Source organism: Astyanax mexicanus, chromosome 25, assembly GCF_023375975.1.
Source record: "Astyanax mexicanus isolate ESR-SI-001 chromosome 25, AstMex3_surface, whole genome shotgun sequence".
Classification (NCBI taxonomy): Eukaryota; Metazoa; Chordata; class Actinopteri; order Characiformes; family Acestrorhamphidae; genus Astyanax; species Astyanax mexicanus.
Genome location: NC_064432.1, coordinates 23,603,522 through 23,627,561, shown reverse-complemented (window position 1 = coordinate 23,627,561; position 24,040 = coordinate 23,603,522). Strand labels below are relative to the sequence as shown.

Genomic DNA, 24,040 nt, shown 5'->3' with positions numbered 1-24,040 from the left:
CACTCACTGGTCACTTTAATGGAAACGCCAACAATCTTGTATGACTACTGACTGGCCACTTTACTGGAAACGCAAAGCTTGTATGATCAATCCCTGTCCACTTTAATAAAGACACTTACCACCTTTTATTCACTGGCTAATTTATAGGAAAAACAAAGCTTGTATGGTCAATCCCTGGCCAATTTAATGGAAACACAAAGCTTGTATGGTCAAACCCTGGCCAATTTATTGGAAACACAAAGCTTGTATGGTCAATCCCTGGCCAATTTATTGGAAACACAAAGCTTGTATGGTCAAACCCTGGCCAATTTATTGGAAACACAAAGCTTGTATGGTCAATCCCTGGCCAATTTATTGGAAACACAAAGCTTGTATGGTCAAACCCTGGCCAATTTATTGGAAACACAAAGCTTGTATGGTCAAACCCTGGCCAATTTATTGGAAACACAAAGCTTGTATGGTCAATCCCTGGCCAATTTATTGGAAACACAAAGCTTGTATGGTCAAACCCTGGCCAATTTATTGGAAACACAAAGCTTGTATGGTCAAACCCTGGCCAATTTATTGGAAACACAAAACGTGTGTGTCCATTCACTGGCCACTTTATTAGAAACACCTACTATTATATACAATAGATGCAATAATTGACTATTCACTGCCAATAAATGTACTCTCACAATGGCCTATACGGTCCTGCCTGGTGTGGATTGGCTCTCAACTACTCTAGCTCTACCCTGACTCCGCCCACTAATGATCACACAGCTGTAAGTAGTGCTGGGCTGGTTTACTGTGCTGTATATAAACAGTTTGCACATCTGTGTCAGCAATGGGTGCCACTTAAAGTACATACATTTGTACATACAGTATTCGTTTACACACACGCACACACGCACACACGCACACACACACACACACACACCTAATCATTTTCTGCAAGGTTATTTCCTGTAGATAGCACTGTTTCAACATGTGTTGCTGTGAATAATTAACCAGTTCCAATCTGAAACAGAGCCAAATCCACTGGAATCCACAGGACACACCCACAAACCTTTCACATCATTAGCAGTGTGGGTGTGTGTGTCCCTTAACACATAATGCTTTAATTCAGTCCCACACACCCAACCTGTCCTTCTCATACATAAAACTCAACCACACCCAGAGAAAAGGGCGGGTCTAAGAGACTGTGTGTTTGAGTGTTAGCCAATCAGAGCCGAGGAAAAGAGGAGGAACAGGTTTAAACCTTGTATCCGCATTCAGACAACCAGCATTCAGTCCGGATACAATCCAGAGCAACACACAGAGAACTGAACCGCAGTCAGCATGCAGAGTAAGTTACAAACATTATACTGATCAAATTATTCGTAAATATATTCTGTAACAAATATGATACAACAAATATTAACTTTTAAGGTATTATTATTATTCTTTAAGATATATAGATGTAATATTTAAGTAATACCATGTTTAGCAGAAATTATATATATATTTTTTTAAATTTAACATAATATTTAAATCAGTATGTTGTTTTATACATTGTTTTAGAATTTCATAATGAACTGACCAATAGAAATCCTTTAAATGGAAGTTATAAAAGTTTTTCTAACTGTAAGAATGTACACTATACTTATATGCCATGAGAAAAGTCATGAGAAAACAATACCCATATCATATCCTATGACTTTTGGCCATGTGTGTGTGGTGGTCTTTGATTTCTGCAAAGATGTGAAAAGTATCGGTACCTCTTTAAATTAAGACTACCTTTATAAAGGGTTTATAAATGGTTTACAATTAGTTTATTAATGGTTATTAATTAGGTTGTAAATGCCTTAAATATCATTAATAATCAGTTAAAACACATACATAGAAAGGGCAACAGTGACCAAATAGTGAACCCACAGCCATCTACATTGTTGCCCTTTCCACATATGTGTTATAACTGATAAGTAACCATTAATAAACTAATTGTAAACCATTTATAAACCCTTTATAAAGGTAGTTTCATTTTAAAGTGGTACCAAAGTATCTCCGTTTATTATTCTGTAGGTAGAAGTATAGATACTAATATTTAAAAATAAAATACCTCTGTAGAAGTTGAAGAAGAATCAACTCAAGCTTTTTTCTCTTTAAGTAAAAGTATTTAAAAAGTACTGGTTTCAAAACTACTTTAAAAAGTATAAAAGTAATGTAAGGAGAAAAATAAAGCCATTAAAAACAACAACTTAGGCCACGCCCACAAAGTCCTGTAGTGCACAACCAACCCCTCCTTCCCAAAACACATTTTTCTAAAAGCTATAATGAATATTGTGTTCTATTATTAAAATGTTAATGTTGATAATATAATATGGGATGCACTGGGCTCCTCACTGTTTCAGCTGTATATATGTTCATTGTAAATGAATGTATTTTAGTAGAATGTAAATATATTAAATATTAAAGAAGCTTAGTTGGATGTTTGTCTATTTTTAAAATGTAAGAAGTAAAAAAGTTATAGATAATTGCGTGAAAAAGTAAAATAATTACTGCAGTAAAGATAACCTACATTTCTACTTAAGTCATGTAACAGAGTATTTGTACTTCATTACTTCACACTTCTGATGATAATGATGATACAGATAGTTCAGACTAAAGTTACGGCGCTTCTCCGTCCCGTCATTTCTGGAATGCTGCAGAACAGGATCTACATTCATACTGCAACTCTTTTCTCTTTAAATCAAAACAACTCGACCCACTAACTCTTCCTCTAAAACTCCTACAGCTGTTTTTGCGTCAGAGTTTTATTATAATCTACATTGTAGATTAACGTTAAAGACATTAAAACTATGAAAGAAATACATATGCAGTTATGAAGTAAACAAAAAAACAAGTTAAACAAGAAAAAATGTTTTATACTTTAGATTCTTTTGCTTTAATTCTCTCAGTCGCTTTATAAACTAGAACCTGAAATGGTTCTCCAGCTGTCTTAAAGATGTTCTAGATGTGCTGAGCTCTTCCAAACTGCTTTTCTTCACTCTGACATCTTTCCATCCATCCATCCATCCATCAGTCCATTTATTTATCTATCTATCTAAAGAAGTTCTAGAGGAACTATTTCTTCACTCTGACACTATCTTTCCAACCATCCAATTATCTTTCTATCCATCCATCCATCCATCCATCCATCCATCCATCCATCTATTTATCCATCCATCTATCTAAAGAAGTTCTAGGTGTACTGAGATCTTATTAACTGCTTTTCTTCACTCTGACACTATCTATATATCCATCCATCCATCCATCCCTATATCCATTCCTCTGAAGGTGTTCTAGAGGTGTTGAGCTCTTCTTAACTGCTTTTTCTTCACTTTGAACCACCCATCCATCCATCCATTCGTCTATCTTTATATCTATCTATATATCTTATTTAAAGGAGTTATAGAGATGCTGAGCTTTTCTTATCTGCTTTTTCTTCACTCTAACACTATCAATTTATCCATTCATTTACCTATCCAGCCATCCATCCATCCATGCATCCATTTATTTAAAGGAGTTCTAGATGCGTTGAACTCTTATTAACTGCTTTTTTTTCACTCTGACACTATCTATTCATCTGTCCATCCCTCCATACATCCATTTATCCATACATCCATCTACCTAAAACATTCTAGATGTTTTGAGCTCTTTTTAACTGCTTTTTTGTCACTCTGGCACTATTTATTCATTCATCCACCCATCCATCCATATTGTTAACTGTTTTTCTTTGTGAATCCAAACACTTTATTTTTACGTTTTACTTTATTAGAAATATTGGTTATCTTTACTGTATTAATTATTTTCAGCTTCTTCTCCTTACATTTTAAAAGTAGCCTAGTTACTCCAGTCCTACACTGGTTCAGTTCTCACTCCTTCTGTGACTCTCTCAGGCCCGGGACTTCGGGGCCGCACCCTCTCTGAGGACCAGTTCTCCTGCTCCATCTGCTTGGAGGTGTTTGTGGAGCCGGTCTCCACCCCCTGCGGACACAGCTTCTGCAAGGCCTGCCTGCAGGGCTACTGGGACCACAGTAAGAAGGTGGTGTGCCCCATGTGCAAGAAGAGCTTCTCCAGGAAGCCGGAGCTGTGCGTGAATCGAGTGCTGGCTGAAATAGCCGAGCAGTTCCAGGGTCTGACCGTGGCCCCGGCTGTGTGCAGCACCGACGGGGGGGCTGCAGCTGCTGCCAGTGCCTCTCCTGGGACCCCGCGAAAGGACCAGGATGGAGGCGAGTTCGCCAAACCCGGAGACGTGCCCTGCGACGCCTGCATCGGGAGGAAGATGAAGGCCCTGAAGTCCTGCCTCAGCTGTCCCGGCTCCTTCTGCGAGGCCCACCTGCGCCACCACAGGAAGGAGAAGACCATGGCCAAGCACAAGCTGGTGCAGCCCATCCTTCACCTGGAGGAGAAGCTGTGCAAGAGGCACCAGCGTCTTCTGGAGGCCTACTGCTGCAGTGATCACGTGTGCGTGTGCAGGGAGTGTGCAGAAGTGGCTCACAAAACTCACGAGATCACCTCAATCGACCGGGAGTACAAGAAGAAAATGGTAAGTGGTGATCTCAGGTTCCTTTGGGATTTAGGAGATGATTTAATATGTTTTTTTAGACCTTACTCTAAGATCTAAGAGCTCACATTTTGCATGTGCATGTTGATATCTTTTATAATGTGGTACAAAATCCATGTTCTGCTCAGAGCCAGGTGGGGAAGAGGAGATCAGAAATGAAACATCTGATCAAGGAGAGAGCCAAGAAACTGGAGGAGATCAAACAGTCTATTAAGGTCATTAAGGTGAGTACTTTTTATTATTTATATTTACCATAGATTTACCAGTAATGACAATGTTATACTCTGCAACTGGGGTACTGCCACCAGCGCTGAAGGCTGATTCCCATATTATACTTAGCAACCGGGGTGTTTGCTCAAGCCGTGTGGGCAAAATGCTGTATTATTACACTCTACATTCAGCCCAGATGTGAATTGAGCATGGGTGAACCGGAGTGTTGACAAAAATGGCATGTATGGAATACATTTCTCAGCCCAGATGTGAGCCGAGCATTTGGACAAGAATCAGACATAGATTCAAAACATGGCCGGGACAGTTGATGTATTATACTCAGCAACCAAGGTGTTGGACTATTAATGTGGGCCATTTTACATATTATACTCAGAAACCGGAGTGTTGGCACTATTAGTGTTAGTGCAAGTCGATTTATGTAATATATTTTGCACAAGCAGTGCGGGCAAATTTACAGATTATACTCAGAAACCAGGGAGTTGCCACTATTAGTGCAAGTTGATTTATATATTATACTTAGCAACAGGAGTGTTGGCACAAGCGGTCTGGCCGATTATCATTCTATCTATCTATCTATCTATCTATCTATCTATCTATCTATCTATCTATCTATCTATCTATCTATCTATCTATCTATCTATCTATCTATCTATCTATCTATCTATCTATCTATCTGAGAAGTTCTTTATGTGCTAAACTGATTTGTTCACTCTGACACTATATATGTATCCATCCATCCATCCATCCATCCATCTATTCATCTATTCATCTATCTGTCTATCTTTCTGTCTGTCTTGTGGTCCAATTTATGTATTCAAACTGGGGATTTTACACTGTTAGTGAGGGTTGATTCCCATATTGTTGTCACAAGTGGCGTGGGCAGATTGCCATATTATACTCAGCAGCTAAAGTGCTGAAGAGCACAAAAGACACTTAACCAATCATTTGGGCCAGAATCGAGCCTAATTTCAAACCAAAGGTAGGTTGATGCAACTCAAGCTTGATATTGAAATGGCCTGGATGAGTTTTGCTATCTGGAATGGTACTCCCACCCCCATGTTTAGCAGTTATGATGAGTGATTAGTTTTATTCACTTTGCTTTGCGTTGCTCAGGTACAGTTTTTTGAATTAATTTGCATCAGTGTTTGGATGAGCTTCAGGATGTGTTGTTCGCAGACTCACCTGACTTGTAGGATCACTGCAAATATTTACCTGCTACAACACACCCAACTCTACAGACAGAGAGCATCATGGGAAGCATGTCAGACTTCAGGTGAGATCCTGCAGTGTCCGAATCTCCAGGCCGAGCCGTTTCTCCAGTAATGGGAATAAACAACGAGGAAACAATGAGGAGTGTCATGAGCAGCGTGGTGTAAAATATCGACGGCTGCTTTTGTAAAAGTGAGTTATTCAGGTCAGGCCTGCAGCCGCCGCTGCTCCCCAGAGGAAGCGTTTAATGTGATTTGGTGTCGGGATCTCGCTGAGTGAGCACGAGGTTAGTGTTGCAGCTGCAGCCGGAGTCACGGCCAATCACGGGCTGGAAATAGAGCCCAGCTGGAGCTGTGTTTAAAAATACAATGAGGATGAAGTTACATGTGGAGGCAGATCTTTGTCTCTCCTTTTGGGGGGAGAGCGAGGGGGCGAGAAAGAGAGAGAGAGAGAGAGAAAGAGAATGAGAGAGAGAAAGATATTATCACAATTGTAATTGTGAGATTAAAGCTCTGCTGTTCTCAGCTGTTTTAAATGAAAACTCCAAAATCAAACATGAATTTCTTTTATGATTAAATAGGGGTTTGTGATTCTTCTGTAAAGTTGAAGATCCAGCATTGAAAATATGCTTATTTAAATGACCTTTAATACTACTACTACTACTACTACTACTATTATTCTTTCCCAGTACTACTACTATTATATATAATAATACTTGATACTGTTACTACACTGACTCTGCAAAACTATACCATGGAGTTTCTATTCCAAGATGTGCAGGCATTTAACCTTCCCCAGGAATGTGCCATAGAAAGAATTACCTCACACAGTGGACAGCACACACTCTAAAAAAGTCATTCTAATGGCCTTTAGCCAATACTTAAATACATACCCTGATGTAAAATAAAAAAAATGTTAATTTATTGTTTTATTAAGTTGTAGTGACACAAAAAATGGAAGTGTTATTTCAACACACTTTCCTGACCAACTCTGACTAAATATATTACATTTAACATATATTCCATCAAACAGTAAAGTACAAAAGACTTTTTTTGACAACTTAATTATCTGTATTAGACAACATAATTTTCTCATCCATTTGAATTCTCCCACTTGAACATGTTGTAGATCCCTCTGCTGACAACTTTTATGGAGATGCGGATTTCATTTTTCAGCAGGATTTGGCACACTGCCCACACTGCATACCAAAAGTAGCAATTGGTCTTTTTATACAATATTCTAATTTTCTCAGACACTGATTTTTGGGATTTCACTGGCTGTAAGCTTCATAATCATCAACAATATAAAATAAGATAAAATAACATCAACAAGATAAAATAAACTATTAAAATAGATCACTCTGTGTTTAATACATCTATATAATATATAAGTTTCACATTTTGAACTGAATTACTGAAATTTAAAAGTTTAAAGTAAACTTTTTTAATTATTTAATTTTTTTTTTTAGATGTACCTGTAAATAATTGAATCTGATCAGATGAACACAGTGTATTTTAAAGACCGCCCACATTATGTAAAGGTGTTAAACTCTTCCTGTTGCCATATATAAATAAGATTATAAAACCTCCACTGTTAAAGATGTTTATTCAGGAGAGTTTCTCAGTAGAGTCAGACCGGTCAGTCCGGTTATTCCCAAACTCAGACTGCATGATAACAGGATAGAGTTAACACAGGGTACTCATGAATGTGTATGTGTGTTTAGAGTGTGGGAAAGTAAAGTACAAGCTGCTTAAATTAAACAGAACAAGTCCTATATAAAAAAAGGAGCTTCTTTAGGGTAGTGCACCTCCTGGTGAAAGATCACTAACTGAGAATCAGTGTTAGTGTGACGTAGTGTAGATGAAGGTGTTTGGGTAGTTTTTTAAGGGTCCTGTTTACAGTGAGCTAGAGTGAGGCTGGCAGCTGTGTGTGTGTGTGTGTGTGTGTGTGTGTGTGTGTGTGTGTGTGTGTGTGTGTGTGTGTGTGTGTGTGTGTGTGTGTGTGTGTGTGTGTTTGTGTGTGTGTGAGTGTGTGTGTGTGTCTGCCCTTTCCTTTTAGCTCTGATTAGAGGGAACCTGAGAAGGGACTGCTGTCTGTGATTTGGTTTCTGATCGAGTGTGTGTGTCTGTGTGTGTGTGTGTGTGTGTGTGTGTGTGTCATCATGAAACCAAAACTCACACTACATCAAAACACTGTGTTTGTTCTGTTTCCCTGATCAACAAAAAACTCTGGAAAGACAGAAGTTTGTGTGTGTGTGTGTACTCAAGGCTGTTATGTGTGTGTGTGTGTGTGTGTGTGTGTATTTAGGGTTGTTTTCCTTGTTTGAGTTTTTGAGTGCTAAATATACCTAAATATAGAAAATGAATATTTGTATCTATGTACATTAATATCTAGAATTATATTATAATTATAACCAATATTTAGTGTAGATCAAAGTTCACTTTTATAATAATTCAGAAATTTCCAAAAACTTGGTTATTTATCTTCGTTTTTTGGGTCTAATATTTTGTATTATCTATATTTTTACCAGTGGTGTCAATTAATTATAAATCTGATTAATCACATCACTTTCCTGTGATTTGATCACAATTAATCACAAGTTAAATTGTTTATATTTCCATGTATGTGTAGTCATACATTTAATTATAATATGTCAGTGTAGATTTGATATTTGATTATTTATAAGAATCTCAAAATCTCTTGTATACAGTACCTGTCAAAAGTTTGGACACACCTTAAATGCAGTGGTTTTTCATTATTTAAAAATAGTATAGATTCTTGAGTTTTGTGCATCTCTGCTGGAATTCACCTGGAATTCAGGCTTTCAGTTAACAGCTGTGCTGAACTCATCAAGAGTTAATTACTTGAATTTCTTGTCTCTTAATAAAGTGTTTGAGAGCATCAGTTAAAGTAAAGTAGTGAAGAGGTAGAGTTACAGGTATACAGTGAATAGTGAATATTTGAATAATGTTCAAATCCAGATTATGAGAAGAAATACTCAACTAAATAAAGAAAAACATACTTTGAAGTAAGTATGTGCTATCACAGAAAAAAAAAATCCCTGTAATGATGAAACTGGCACTGCAGTTAACAGTTCCCCAGATAAGAGCACATAAATGCTTTCCTTTACAGTTTGGATCACTTTGCTATTTATTTATACTATTTTGACTGGAACTATTTATAATGTATATATTAAGAGAATAAGTTTCTCTGATTTTGCTATTTATAGGTTTATGTTTGAGTAAAATGAACATTGTTGTTTTATTCTATAAACTACAGACAACATTTCTCCCAAATTCCAAATAAAAATATTGTCATTTAGAGCATTAATTTACAGAAAATGAGAAATGTCTGAAATAACGAAAAAGATGCAGAGCTTTTACACCTCACATAATGCAAAGAAAATAAGTTCATATTCATAAAGTTTTAAGAGTTCAGAAATCAATATTTGGTGGAATAACTTTTTTTTTTCATGCATCTTGCCATCATGTTCTCCTCCACCAGTCTTACACACTGCTTTTGGATAACTTTATGCTGCTTTACTCCTGGTGCAAAAATTCATGCAGTTTAGTTTGGTGGTTTGATGGTTTGTGATCATCCATCTTCCTCTTGATTATATTCCAGAGGTTTATAATTTGTTCTCTTGTTTATTTTAGTCTAACAGTCAGCGTGAGATCGAGGAGAGCTGGGCGGTGTATGCAGAGCTGCAGAAGCTGCTGGAACAGAGTCAGGCTCAGCTGGTGGAGCAGATCACGGCCCGGCAGAAGCTGGCGGAGCAGCAGGCCCGGGACACGGCCGGCCGCCTGGAGCACGAGCTCAACCTGCTGAAGAACCGCAGCTCCGACCTGGACGCTCTCGCCCACACCCAGGATAAAGTGCTCTTCATGCAGGTGAGTGTTACAGAGAGTGAGAGGTTCACAACCAGGGGCTTCAGTCCAGAAGTGTAGAAGCACTGCTGAAACAAACAAACAAACCGAAAAACTGTAGAATAGGGGGAAACACTCTGAGCACATAGAGAAAACGATAAACACAAGGAATGAGGAAACACGAAACCTGACTGACGATTAACGTACAAGAACCGACAAAGGAAACAGGAAACACAGGGCAATAAATACACAAACAAGGCGGGAAAGGAAACAGGGAACACCTGGGGAAGTGTAGAGGAGGTGAAAAAGGGACAGGCAGTTTGCTTTTGCTGTTTTTTGCCAAGAGATGTGTGGGTACGAGAGAGAAGCAAATAGCTCATGCGTAAAAGAACAAAGATACATGAATTTTGATTCTATGAATCAGATACGTATCTGATTTAGGACCACAAAATAGAAGTCTTTTCTTTAGAGGGATTACAGATTAATGTTTCCTACACTTTCAAAAGACTCTTGGAAGCTGGATAAACTGCTAAAGGAAAAGAAATGTCTGGCTGACCCACATGGAAACAACAGCTTTCGCCTTTAGCTCAGATTAACATGATTAATGTCTGAGTCTCAGTTTCATCAGATAAGAGAAGTATTAGAGTGAGTCTGACAGGTGAAGAACTGCAGTAATACAGTCATTAATAATAAAATACAGATAAAAATACAGCGCTGCTACCGGACTTAAACATTTAATTGGTGGTGTTTATGATTGATTGTATATAAATGTAAGAGTCTATCTTCGTTCTAAAATATGCACTTCCTCTCCTGCAGCACCTGAACTCTCTCCCTCCTCCCCCCGAGCCCACTGATTGGACAGGTGTATCAGTGAACACGGATCTGTACCTGGGTACGATCAGGACGTCCGTCAGCACCCTCGTCGAGAGATTCCAGGAGGAGGTGAAGCGTCTGTACGGGAAAGGTAATTTTTTTTTGCTTATCTATTGAATATTTGCTTTTATCATGTTTTTTTTTATAGTTTCTATGCTGGCAGTCATATAAATCAATATATCTTGTCTTTGCAGAGCTCAGAAGAATGCAGAACTACTCAAGTAAGTGCCTTTCCTTCTCACAGTCCTGTATTCTGAAGCCTCAGGAAAATTATAATCATTATCAAAAAAAAAAGAAATATTTGGACCCAGAAGGAAGTATTGGATTGCACTGCTAATCAGAAGGAAGCAAACATTTAATATTCATTAAGCTACATGTACATAAGTAGTGTACAATGCATGTGTAACCCTGTAAATGCCAGACGTCTCAGCACAGAGATGTAGAGGTTCCTAATGGAGTCCTGAGATAATCCATATTCTCACACAGATCCTGCAAATTTTATGTTTTATGCTCAAGTAACTTTGAACTTACATTCAACTGAATGACTAATAAATGGTGAAAGTTTGACTACTAAGGTGAAAGTAGATGCTTCTCTATTAAATGTAATGTTTAGGTTAAGGTTTAGGTTAGGACTGGGTTTTAGGGTTGATTTTTGGTTAGTGTTGGGTTTGGGTGCAGGACTAGGTTCTATAGAGAATCATTTACATTTAATAGTCATTTATTTGACTGTTAATTAAATGTTGAATGTGCAGCATTTATGAAGCATCTATAATGGGCCATCCAAATAAAACGTTACCCAAAGACATTTTTACATTAATAGCTAAAAAGATTACTTAGTACAATCAATCATCATGTTCTCCTCCACCAGTCTTACACACTGCTTTTGGATAACTTTATGCCTTTACTCCTGTGATCATCCATCTTCCCCTTCATTGTATTCCAAAGGTTTTTCAATTTGGTTTTACAACAAAAAAAAACTAAACTAAAATAAAATATTATGTATTATATTTCACCTGTAATTAAACTATGATTAATTTAAGTTGTATTGTTTTAAAAGGGTATAATTGCTTTTTTATGCTGTTCTATTATTATCATTATTTCATTGACATTTAAAGGACTTAATATGAAAATAATATAATTTATTGCAATAATGTTTGTGACCATATATTATTATTATATATAAAATAAACTCCATGTTCTCATCTCTCCTCCTCCTCCTGTAGGTGAGGTGTTTATGGACTCGGCTACAGCTCAGCGTAATCTGGTGGTGTCGGAGGACGGGCGGCAGGTGCATTATGAGGAATCCCGTAAGACGGCGTCCGACAGCCCGCGCCGCTTCAGCCCCGCCCTGTTCGTGCTGGGCCGCGAGGGTCTCTCCTCCGGCAGGCACTACTGGGAGGTGGAGGTGGGCCGGAAGACGGCCTGGACGGTGGGCGTGGCCCGAGGCTCCACCCGTCGTAAAGGAGATCTCAAGCTGAGTCCGGAAGGTGGGTTCTGGTGTCTGTGGCTGAAGAATGGCGAGGTGAAAGCTCTGGCCTCCAGCAGGATTCCCCTCCAGCTGCCCACGCTGCCCCAGAAACTGGGCGTGTACCTGGATCACGAAGGCGGGCAGGTGTCCTTCTACGACGTGAAGGCCCAGAATCATCTCTACACCTTTATGGACACATTCGGAGAGAGCGTTCACCCCATCTTCAGCCCCTGCGTTCACCAGGACGGCAAGAACGCCGGAGCTCTGACCATCACTGCGGTGAAGCATGGCTGAAGAAGAGTGGAAAAAGGACAGTGCTGAACATTATGAAGGAATTACTTAAATACCGTTTACTCAGAAAGATGTACAGGAGTTGGACAATGAAACTGAAACACCTGTCATTTTAGTGTGGGAGGTTTCATGGATAAATTGGAGCAGCCTGGTGTTCAATCTTCATTAATTGCACATTATTGCACCAGTAAGAGCAGAGTGTGAAGGTTCAATTAGCAGGGTAAGAGCACAGTTCTGCTCTAAATATTGCAATGCACACAACATTATGAGTGACATACCAGAGTTCAAAAGAGGACAAATTGATGGTGCACGTCTTGCTGGAGCATCTGTGACCAAGACAGCAAGTCTTTGTGATGCATCAAGAGCCACGGTATCCAGGGTAATGTCAGCAAACCACCAAGAAGGACCAACCACATCCAACAGGATTAACTGTGGACGCTGTAAGAGGAAGCTGTCTGAAAGGGATGTTCTGGTGCAAAAAACATAAAACCACGGCTGATCAAATCACGACAGAATTCAATGTGCACCTCAACTCTCCTGTTTCCACCAGAACTGTCCGTCACCACAATAAATTACTGTGCTCTAAAACCAGGTGTTTCAGTTTCATTGTCCAACCCCTGTATAAAGATTTTAATCTCTGGTTGATGGAAAAACATAATTGATTCAATCATCATTTAATCAATAACTGTGAATGTTTTCGATGTTTAGATTTGACGTTAGTGTTGATTATAAACAGACGTCTGAAGTGATTAACGTTTCGTAAAACTCCCTCCTAGCTTTTACGCTGTCCTTTTCCCCCAAAATCTTACCGGAAAAAAATCTCTTGGCCTGAGTTGCTTGTCTCTTTATATGTAAATTTTTATCCAGACCACCAGTTTTGAGCAGTGATCAGTAAGCCTCGCTCACAAGATAGCACCCCACAACTTATACAATGCAGAGCTCCACTATCAGTCCCATGAGAGAAAAAAAATTAGCATTGTCTTGCCAAGAGCACAATGCTCATTGCTTAATCAACCTCCTCACTCACAAGATAGCACCTCACAACTTACACTTACATACAAGTTTAGGCGTTCCCAACCCATTCCTTGACTTAATACATCCTATATAAATATATCGCCTTACATACTGCTCTCCCACGACTTTGGCATGGCATTGTACAAATTGATATACTGCTAATTTTTGCATTTAGAAATGTAAAATCTCTGTAATAAATGTAATAAATTACTGATAAGTTACTAAATGTACATAATCTAATACTGATATACGGGTTAATGAAGAATTAATACTTTTTACGTGATTGAAGGATTACTTTAAATATAAGCTACTTTTACAATGTTCTATTTTCTTTTTTTTCCCCCAAATGTATAACTAGTTTTGTGGTTATTATGTTTTAAATAATAATAACAGGCTATGATATGTTTTATCAGGGTACTATAACTATGTACAATTTTCTCTGTTTACATTTTCTTAAATTTTTAATAAAATAAATAAAGTGCTCTTTTACTATTTGCTAGTTGTGTGTTGGCCAAAGGATGTCAGTGCTTCTATTACATTGCAGACAGTGTCATTTTTCAAGGACTCCAATTCCCATAATGCCGCTAACACCCACATGACTCCAGATCATGATCACATGACACTTGGTCTCAGTCACCTGATTATTGATTGTTTTCACCTGTTTCCCTGCCTATATATACCCTCTCCTTTGCTCCTTTGTTTATGTTTTGACAAGCTTACTAACAATAGTAAGTATTTCTCGTGGTTTTTGTTTGTTTTTTCATGTATTTATTTAGACTTTTACTTCTCTTTTTGACTTCAGCTTAGTATCTTCACCTGTCGGTTCTCCTTGGTTTATTGGTATGTATTTTTTTTAGCATTTCCTTCTTGCTGTTACTAACAAAGACAGACCCTGGTGAAATAAATATATACTTAATTGTACTTAAAACATATTCAGAAATGTCTAAGTACCAGATTTATGTACTTACTTAAAATATATTTAAAAAGTGCATTAATATTATGCTTTTACTTTTTTATTTTATTATGCTTTTGCTTCTTTTACCTTGTAGTGCTAAAACTCTTGTATTCAGAGTGCAACTGATAAAAACACGAGGACCAGTGAGTTTTTGGGCTTCAGTAGCTCCTCCATTTCCACTCTCTTTTGTTTTTTAAGTGGATCTCCGTGGAAACGTGAGTCCAAATTGTAACTACGGTGCGCGGCAGTGGACAAATGGCAATTTTATTAAACGAGAGGAGACGAAACTCGGAGATGTGAATCTGGACGGGACTAAAATTACCAGAGGAAAAACAGTAGATAATTCAGCCTGTATTTTTTTTAGAGGACGTCTGAGAAAAATGCATACATGGTTGTTCTGGCGGGAATAAAATCACAGAGGACCCCCCCTACAAAAGAGAAAATTACTCCAGAAACCCCTGACAAACTAATCCCATCCGAATAGAGATAAAGACAACACTAAAAGATCACTAAAATAGAGCCCTTTAAGGCTAAAAGTTAGGGTCTGTAATGGTATGGGGTTAAATTTTCCCCTCTGAGCTTTGTGAGACCCCCAGTCTGGAAGTGTAATATCGAAACTAGGTTAAGGGACAGGGGTGGGGGTTTTTGGGGGGGGTTAGATGGTTGGTGGTGGTATTTTGAAGGGGCTTTCAGCTGTGTCGAGTGTCACTGCTGTCCAGAGAAGAGCGAACACTCAGTCTATGAGCTTCCTACAGCTACATATCCCTGGTGAGTCTATACAATTCAAAACACTGCAAATATAGAATTATATATTTAATATTTGCCACATAACATACAGTGTATTATCAATGATGTGCTTATTATTGAACTGATTCTTAAGAGATGGGATGTTTTATAGGCTGTAATCTGGATAGAAGCTCAAATAAATCATCATTAAAAGTGTTTTTTATCATTTAAGACCAGTGTAAAGTCCTAAAACCATCATTAATAACAGGATTTTTATGTGTTTGGTTGATTGAGTGTGAGTGTGTGTGTGAAGAGCGAGGTGAGGAAGGCCACTGCCCCGGCTGGTGTGTGTGTGTGTGTGTGTGTGTATATATATAGATGGAGGTTAATCTTAAAGATCTATGAATAGCCAGGCCTTCCATGTTTCTGCAGCGTTCTAAAGTTCTGACATGCTTCTGAAAGCGACCACCAACCGTTTCTGACAGCAGGAGAACCAATCAAAGCTCCTTACTGAAGAATAACTGTGAAAGATTCATCTCAGAGTCTTGAAAGTTCTTGAAAGTAAATGTCATGTGCACAGAGACATGCAAAAAAAATGTCAAGGTTCAGAAACTAGGGTGCTGTCCCATGACTTTTGTCACATGAACAAGATGTGTGCAGTATGTGGTGTCTAGAATCTGGATTGGATCTGGACGTTTGTTCACATGGAACATCGCTTTAATACATTTTAAATTTACTTCACGTCTTTGCCTTGCCATGAGCACACTGGCCAGTGCTGACTCACAACCACACTCACAAGATAACACTAAGCCCATCCTCTCCCTGAGTTACCATGAGATTCCCAAGCCATCCCCTCCCTGAGTTACCATTTCAGCAGTGGCAACCTTTAAACATTACCTCTAGTCAAGAATTGTTCATAAAAATCAGTTTAGATTGAAAAGAGACATATACAGCTCATTAAATATAGTCAAAATGTATTAAAATCACACATTCATATTTAAAATATAGGTCCAGATCATAATCTGCCCATTCCCCAATCCCATTTCCACACCCCGGGTTGCCAGGCATGGAACACAATTGCCTTAATAGCAAAGCTCCAAAAGCTCCATAAATAAAAATGAAGTAAAACACCAGTATACAGTATATTATGCAATGTGACTGATAGATGGAGACAGCTGGAGCCCAGAAGGACTACAAGACAGGTGGAAAACTGGCTAACTGGCTAATTGTTTTGTCCTTGTAGGTTCAGTGTCCGACTTCACACGTTGGCTTTATCTGCCTTAAAACATACACATATATACTAGTATTTTAATTGACACCACTAATATATAAATATAATTGCATTTAACTATATTTCTTACATTCATTTTTTTATTTCCATTTGAAAATCCACTATAAAAACTTAAGAGCGTCTTAAGAAGAACAAGTGCAATTAATCACAGTTAATCACAGAATATTGTTGTAATCCCGTGTCCTCCCATGAACTCTCCATTCTTGTTTAATGTTTTCCTTTTTGTCAACAGGTTTGTCAACAAAAATATTAGCATGTACCAGAGATTTCTGTAAGTCTTTAGCTGAGACTCTAGGATTCTTCCTCACCTCATTGATCATTCTGCGCTGTGCTCTTACAGTCATCCTTACAGGACTTTACCGCACCTAGGGAGAGTAGCAACAGTGCTGAACTTTCTCCATTTGTAGAGCGTCTGTCTTACCGTGGACACATGAACATCAAGGCTTTTAGAGCTACTTTTTTTGTAACCCTTTTCAGCTTTGTGCAAGTCAACAATTCTTGAACGTAGGTCTTCTGAGAGCTCTTTTCTTTTGTGCGAGGCATGATTCACATCAAGCAATCTTTTGTTGTGACGTAGATGAAGATCAGAACACATTTAATGACCAACTTATGCAGAAATCCATGCAAATAAGAACATTTTTACACTATAAATGCCAAAATTTCTCCTTTCAGGAATGGCTTCCCCCACAAATATCCTGGTGGAGGAGCAGGTCCACTGCTCCATCTGCCTGGACGTGTTCACCAACCCGGTGTCCATCCCCTGTGGACACAACTTCTGCATGTCCTGCATCAGCAACTACTGGAAGTCCAGTGCGCTGTTCATGTGCCCCATGTGCAAGAAGACCTTCTTCAAGCAGCCGGACATCAGCATCAACACCGTGCTGCGCGAGATCGCCGAGCAGTTCAAGGAAATGAGGGGTAAACCCATTCTGAAGCCAAAGCCCACCTACAGCCATCTCCAGAACCCGCACCAGAACCCGCACCAGAACCCGAACCCGCACCAGCAGCTCCCCGAGCCTGGGAAACCTCCTGAAGCCCTCCCTGAAGCTGAAGAGATCCCAGAGCTGATCCCACCAACCGGGCCCTGGACCCAGGAAGTGTCATGTGACGTCTGCACCGGACCCCAGCGGCGAGCTGTGAAGGCGTGTCTGGTGTGCCTGACGTCGTACTGTGAGGAGCACCTGAAGACCCACACGGCCCGGTTCACCAAACACAAGCTGATCGAGCCGGTCCAGAACCTGGAGGACCGGATGTGCAAGAAGCACGAGAGGCTGCTGGAGCTGTTCTGTAAGAAAGACCAGATCATGGTATGTGTTCTCTGCACTGAGATGGACCACCGGGCTCACTACACCGTACCTGTGGAGCGAGAATGGACCGAGAAGAAGGTAAGTTCTCCTTTGTGAGTCTGGTCACCTTTTGGTCAAGTGTGAACAGAACTGTCTTAAGGCATTTGGGGGCACAAGCAAAATGATCACTTATCACTTATACTGCTGTCTTGTTTTTACTTTTCTTTATTTTCTGGTTTCCTGATGAATAACTCTATCACTTCCTGGTTGCTGAAGTCTCATATTTTGCAGACTGCAGGAATGACTAACTAGTAACTAGTGGGGCTCACACAGTTTGTTGCTGCATTCATTTTATAACCAGTCGTTGTCTGGAGGGCCCCAGGCCATTGGTTGGTTTGCTTGCCTTCTTGCAAAAGCCAGATTGTGAAAGCTGTTTTAGAGCCCATGAGTAGTTCAAAAAGTAGTCCCAAAACTTACTGACAGTAGTTTATACATTTTTTACTGGAAACTGTTTTTGTGATTGGCAGGTTCAGCTGAGAAAAACAGAATCGGAGGTCCAGCAGATGATCCAGGAACGTCTGAAGAAAGTAGAGGACATCAAACACTGTGTGGAACTGAATAAAGTAAGAATTTTAACCATTAGAAGCTCAAAAGTAGCTAAATTTAACCCTCCTTTACATATATATATATATATATTATTATTATTATTATATTAGCCAGTATATTTAAAAAGTGCTAAAATGGAACAACTTTTTTAATTATTATATTATATTATATTATATGTTTCATATAGTGTTTCAGTTTCATTGTCCAACCCCTGTATATAAATATATATGTGTGATATTTAACCATATAATATAAAATATTTAGATAAAATTACGTTTAAAGTGAAGGTCATCATTGCTATGATTGGCTGTGTTTGGTTGTGGATCTGGTGGTGTTCAGAGCAGTGCTCAGAGGGAGGTGGAGGACAGCGTGCAGGTGTTCTCAGATCTGGTGCGGGTGGTGCAGAAGGTCCAGGCTGAGCTGGTTCTGGCTATAGAGGAGAAGCAGAGGAGGACGGAGCGCTGGGCCGAGAGTCTGATCCAGGAGCTGGAGCAGGAGATCTCCCTGCTGAAGACCAGGAACAGTGAGCTGGATCATCTCGCCCACACTGAGGACCACATCCACTTCCTGCAGGTGAGAACTACAATATTACACTTTGTTTTATTTTAGATAGGAGATTAAACTACACTGAACCCATCTGAAGCCATCAAATCAAGCTGAACTGCTATTGTTTTTTTTTTTGAAAAAGTTTTGCACCAGGAGTGGCATAAAGTTATCCAAAAGCAGTGTGTAAGACTGGTGGAGGAGAACATGATGCCAAGATGCATGAAAACTGGGAAATATTGATTTCTGAACGTTCAAAACTTAATGAATATGAACTTGTTTTCTGAAAGCTCTGCATCTTTTTTGTTATTTCAGTCATTTCTCATTTTCTGTAAATAAATGCTCTAAATTATTTTTATTTGGAATTTGGGAGAAATGTTATCTGTAGTTTATAGAATAAAACAACAATGTTCATTTTACTCAAATATAAACGTATAAATATAACAAAATCAGAGAAACTGATTCAGAAACTGAAGTACTCTCCTAATATATAGCTTATCTCCTAATATATAGCCATCTTAGTCAAATTTCTTAAAAGAAACAATTGCAAAGTCTCAAGTAAAGTGAGACTTAAATCAAGCAAAAAATAATTATTTTTGCCTTAAAAAGTCCAGAATAAATTATTGCTTTTGAGTTAAAATGGCTTAAAAAAAGATGAAAATTCTAAGTAACTCCGATTAAGACCATTATTCCCAAAATAAGCAAAATAATCTTACAAAAAGAGAAAAGACAAAAAGTCATATCAGAGAAAAAAATAAGATGAAAATTTCACTTGCTAATATGTTTTTTTTTGCAGTGTAGGTAAGCTGTTAACTGCACACTGTGCAGCTTGATTAAGGGCGTGTCAGTGTGTCTTTGCTGTCATAACGACTGGAAAAGTTAATCTGTAGGTTCTAGAGCAGTTCAGTGCTTTTACTGAGTGTTGGGTAATGTGTTATACTCTGCTGCCCTCTTGTGCTCCATGTTGTGTAGTGGATATTTATAATATGAATTTATGTGTTTTACATAATATAATATACAGCAGTGCTTCTCAACCCAGTCTTACACACTGCTTTTGGAAAACTTTATGCCACTCCTGGTGCAAAAATTCAAGCAATTCAATTCTGATTGATTATATTCCAGAGGTTTTTAATTTGTTAAAATTAAAGAAACTCTTAATTTTTAAGTGGTTTTAAAGGACTCCAAAATTAAAAAAAAAATAACCTGAATAAATCTTTCTTCTAGCTTTGACCTCCATTTACTCCAATATTTACAGTAATATCACTAATATTGTGTTACTGTTATTATATCATATTGTGAAATCAGTAATATTGATTTTTTTTTGGTCTATATAGATATAGACAATTTTCCTACATTTGCCACTCCCATTCATTCAAATTCTTACAGTATTATTACTTTAAACTTACATAATGAATACTATTACAAGTGTTTTTTAAAACTTCAGTGGTTTTATTTGATAATTCTATCATTTTCTTATTTTACAGGAGTCTGAATTCTGGTCTATATACAAATGAATAGGCAATTTTTCTAATTTCACCATCCTATAACTCCAAATTTGTACATGAATATACTAAAGAAAATGTTTTCCAGACACCATTGTTTCATTTGAAATTGTGATCTATGCATAACATAAATATTATAGTTATATCATAAACATTTTATTTTTAGTAACAGAAAGGTCTGCCTTTCCTGAATATTAAACTGTTCTAAAGTGTGTGACAAATGACACTCAAAGATGCCCAAAGTGAAAATAAAATAAAGAAAATAAATCCATGTAATAAATGTATATATGTATATTTTCAGAACTTCCCGTCTTTAATGACCCATCCCCAAACTAAAGACTGGTCTGAGACCCGTGTCCACACAGATCAGTGCGTGGGCACCATCAGAAGAGCCGTGTCCAGACTGGAGGAGACCCTGACGGAGGAGATCGAGAAACTGGCAGACATTGGTGAGTCCAATATGCACTATTTTTTGGTAAGTTTTAATAACAGAAACTATGTTAATATCTAAATCCTGACATATTGTAACTGTGTTTTTATTACTTTATTTCCTGCAGAGCTGAAGAGAGTTCAGAAGTACTCAGGTAACATTCTTTAATCTCCAATAAACTCATTAAAACTCCTTTAATCTTATATAAAATCACATATTGTACAATCACGTAAAATCCAGCGCTGAAACACACTGGGCATTTATAGGGACCATATCCCAATTTTTACTGTATTTGTTAACCCAGAGGTTCATTTTAGTGAAAAGTGTGTTTTTTAAAAGTTACTTTTTTAAAGGGGTGGGGTTATTCTAATGTGAATGGATGGGAATTCCCTGATACATAGTCAAGATAAGAATGTTCTTATGATCTAAAATAAAAGTATAGCGACTTTTAAGGCTCTTCCACGTACATGTGAAATTTGCCTTTTCCCAAAATCCAACTTCATACTTGATTGACTTTGATTGGCCAATGCAAGAAATGATTGACAGTACCCATGCCTTTTCACCACGCCCATTGGTTCTCCGGGCTGCAGTTACAGATTCTTGCCTTTAAACAGACTATTCACTTTTTTCTTCTTCTTCTTTCTCTGAAGTGGACGTAACCCTGGACCCCGACACCGCCAACCCCTGGCTGCAGCTGTCGGAGGACAGGCGTCAGGTGCGTCACCTGGGGGCGTGGCAGGACCTCCCGGACACGCCCGAGCGCTTCGACACGGTGGTCATCACCCTGGCTCGGGAGGGCTTCACCGCGGGTCGGCATTACTGGGAGGTACAGGTCGGAGAAAAGGACGACTGGTACCTGGGCGTGGCCCGAGCGTCTGTCAACAGGAAGGGGCGGATCGCCGTCAGCACGTCTCAAGGCTATTGGGCGCTGGCTATGAAGAAGGGGCAGGGGTACCGGGTCTCCACCTACCCGCCCCTCCTCCTGTCCGTCGAGCCCAGGCTGAGGAGGGTGGGCGTGTACGTGGACTTCGAGGAAGGACAGTTGTCGTTTTACGACGTGGCGACGAAAAATCACATTTACACCTTCATGGACTCGTTTGGAGAAAAGGTTCACCCGTTCTTCTACCTGTACTGCTGCGACAAGGCCTCGGACACGCTGAGCATCTGCCCGGTGGTGGAGAACGCGCACAGCAAACTGTGCTGAGAACGAGAACATCTGTGGAACATCTGTGGAACTGATTCTGATTCTGATTTTGATCCACCTGTGTCCAAAACATCAGCTGCTTTGAATGTGTTTACCCTGGAGGTCTTAGTTACAGTAGCAGTAAGTGTGTGAAACAACCTCCACCATGTTTGGAAGCTGTACTTTAGTGTGCTTCACTTTACTGTGAGTTGCTTGAAAAGAGGGCTATAGTAGTACGCCACCTAGAGGAGATTCAAAGGGTTCTTCGTCAAGGGTTCTTTGCTAAAGTCAACTCAACTCAAGGTTAATAGGTGGAAAATCTTTTCGTTAGGTGGTTCTACCATTTCTACCACAGACCACTGACATTGTGTCGTCATTTTGTAGTCCCCGCCATGTTGTTTATGCCCATATTTGGGGTTCAGTGTCTAAGAGGTTCAGGTCAATGGAAAATTTAAATGGGCTTTTCCAAAACGGGGCGTGGGCGTGGGCGGTGGAGCGGGGTGTGGGACAGGACGTGAAATACGGACATGTCCCGGGAAATATGGACGTTTGGTCACCCTACTTAAACAATCTCGTAATTCAGAGGATCCAGTGATATTTAGGAGGTAAATGTACACAGAATAAAATGTACAGGGTTCTGAACATATTTATTATACTACAGTGTGTGAAAAGCACAGTTTTAAAAAGCACATTCATTTTCCTCATAGGAAAAAAACGCTTAGACACAGAAGCCATACGGATTACAGGATTACAGAATGACACACGACTTCAGTGGACTATTGTTAAAGAATGCGTTTTAAATACTGTATCTGACCTGTTTTTGCGTAATAAGAGTATTCAGTGCTGATTAGTCTGCAGTTTGGGCCTGTTTCTGTTTTTCTATTTTAAATACAGGCCTCAGTATTCTATTCTATTTTATATTAGTCTGAAGAATTAATTTTTTAACCATATGAGTCTGATTGTGTGTTTTATTGTAATCTTTGCTCTGATACAATGTTGTGAGTGTTATGAACATAGACTTCATATATGCAGACGCCACATGGCTATATACAGCTATACAGCACCTATAATAATCACAACTACACCAATTTTTACCAGATTTTCATACGGTTTGATTTGTTACAAACAGTAGAGATGTAGTAATGATACAGGACGCTGTCACGCATTACAAATACCTGCTTTAATGCTGAAATACTTTATATTATGCTCTTTAACAAAGAAAGACATATGGTATGGCACATTAATACGTATATAAATTAATTATATATGTATGTACATACACATATATACATAAATACACACTATAAATATATTATACACACACAGTAAAATGAACTGCGTTTATATATATATATATATATATATATATATATATATATATATATATATACAAAAAATATGCAGAGCTTTCAGACCTCAAATAATGCTAAGAATTATAGATTATATTTCAGAGGTTTTCAATTTAGTAAAATCTCTCTCTCTCTCTCTCTCTCTATATATATATATATATATATATATATATATATATATATATATATATATATATATATATAAATATATATATATATATATATATATATATAAATATATATATATATATATATATATATATATATATATATATATATATATATATATATATATATATATAATTAATGTATACACTCATTAATATGCCATTCCATATGGCTAAAATTGGGGTTGCCGTTTCCCTCCGGACCGATTTTAAGGGCGCACAGCTGTATGTTAGTTTCCAGCTAAAGCAGGAAAGACTGAAATGTATTTTTTTTCTGAGCTGAAATGTGTTCCTGACCATCTGTGAGTAGACTGTGTGTTCAGAACATAGAATAAACTAAAATGTAGAGATCAGTTTGTAAATAATAGGAATAAAAGGAATGTAGAGATCAGTTTGTGGCTGTTCTGCTGTTCTGTGACCTGTTAGCTTGTTAGCTGTCCGCTAAACTCATGTATACTGTGCTTATTTACTGTTGTATGTTAA

General features: G+C 38.4%; 2 protein-coding genes across 2 annotated transcripts; both read left to right on the top strand.

The window, feature by feature from the left end:
* The first annotated feature begins 932 nt into the window (after positions 1-932).
* btr12 (bloodthirsty-related gene family, member 12) lies at positions 933-14,013 on the top strand. The gene is made up of 7 exons (XM_049472429.1): positions 933-1,327; positions 3,900-4,549; positions 4,696-4,791; positions 9,664-9,897; positions 10,690-10,837; positions 10,941-10,967; positions 11,970-14,013. Exons 1-7 carry the CDS (start codon positions 1,321-1,323, stop codon positions 12,506-12,508), a joined length of 1,701 nt encoding a protein of 566 aa, XP_049328386.1. The 5' UTR covers positions 933-1,320; the 3' UTR covers positions 12,509-14,013.
* A 1,149-nt stretch (positions 14,014-15,162) lies between these two features.
* On the top strand, positions 15,163-23,442 carry si:dkey-46i9.6 (E3 ubiquitin-protein ligase TRIM39). Its single transcript, XM_015600725.3, has 7 exons — positions 15,163-15,242; positions 17,164-17,876; positions 18,305-18,400; positions 18,723-18,956; positions 20,730-20,877; positions 20,986-21,012; positions 21,509-23,442. The coding sequence occupies exons 1-7, from the start codon at positions 15,215-15,217 to the stop codon at positions 22,060-22,062; spliced, it is 1,800 nt and encodes a 599-aa protein (XP_015456211.3). The 5' UTR covers positions 15,163-15,214; the 3' UTR covers positions 22,063-23,442.
* The last annotated feature ends 598 nt before the right edge of the window (positions 23,443-24,040 follow it).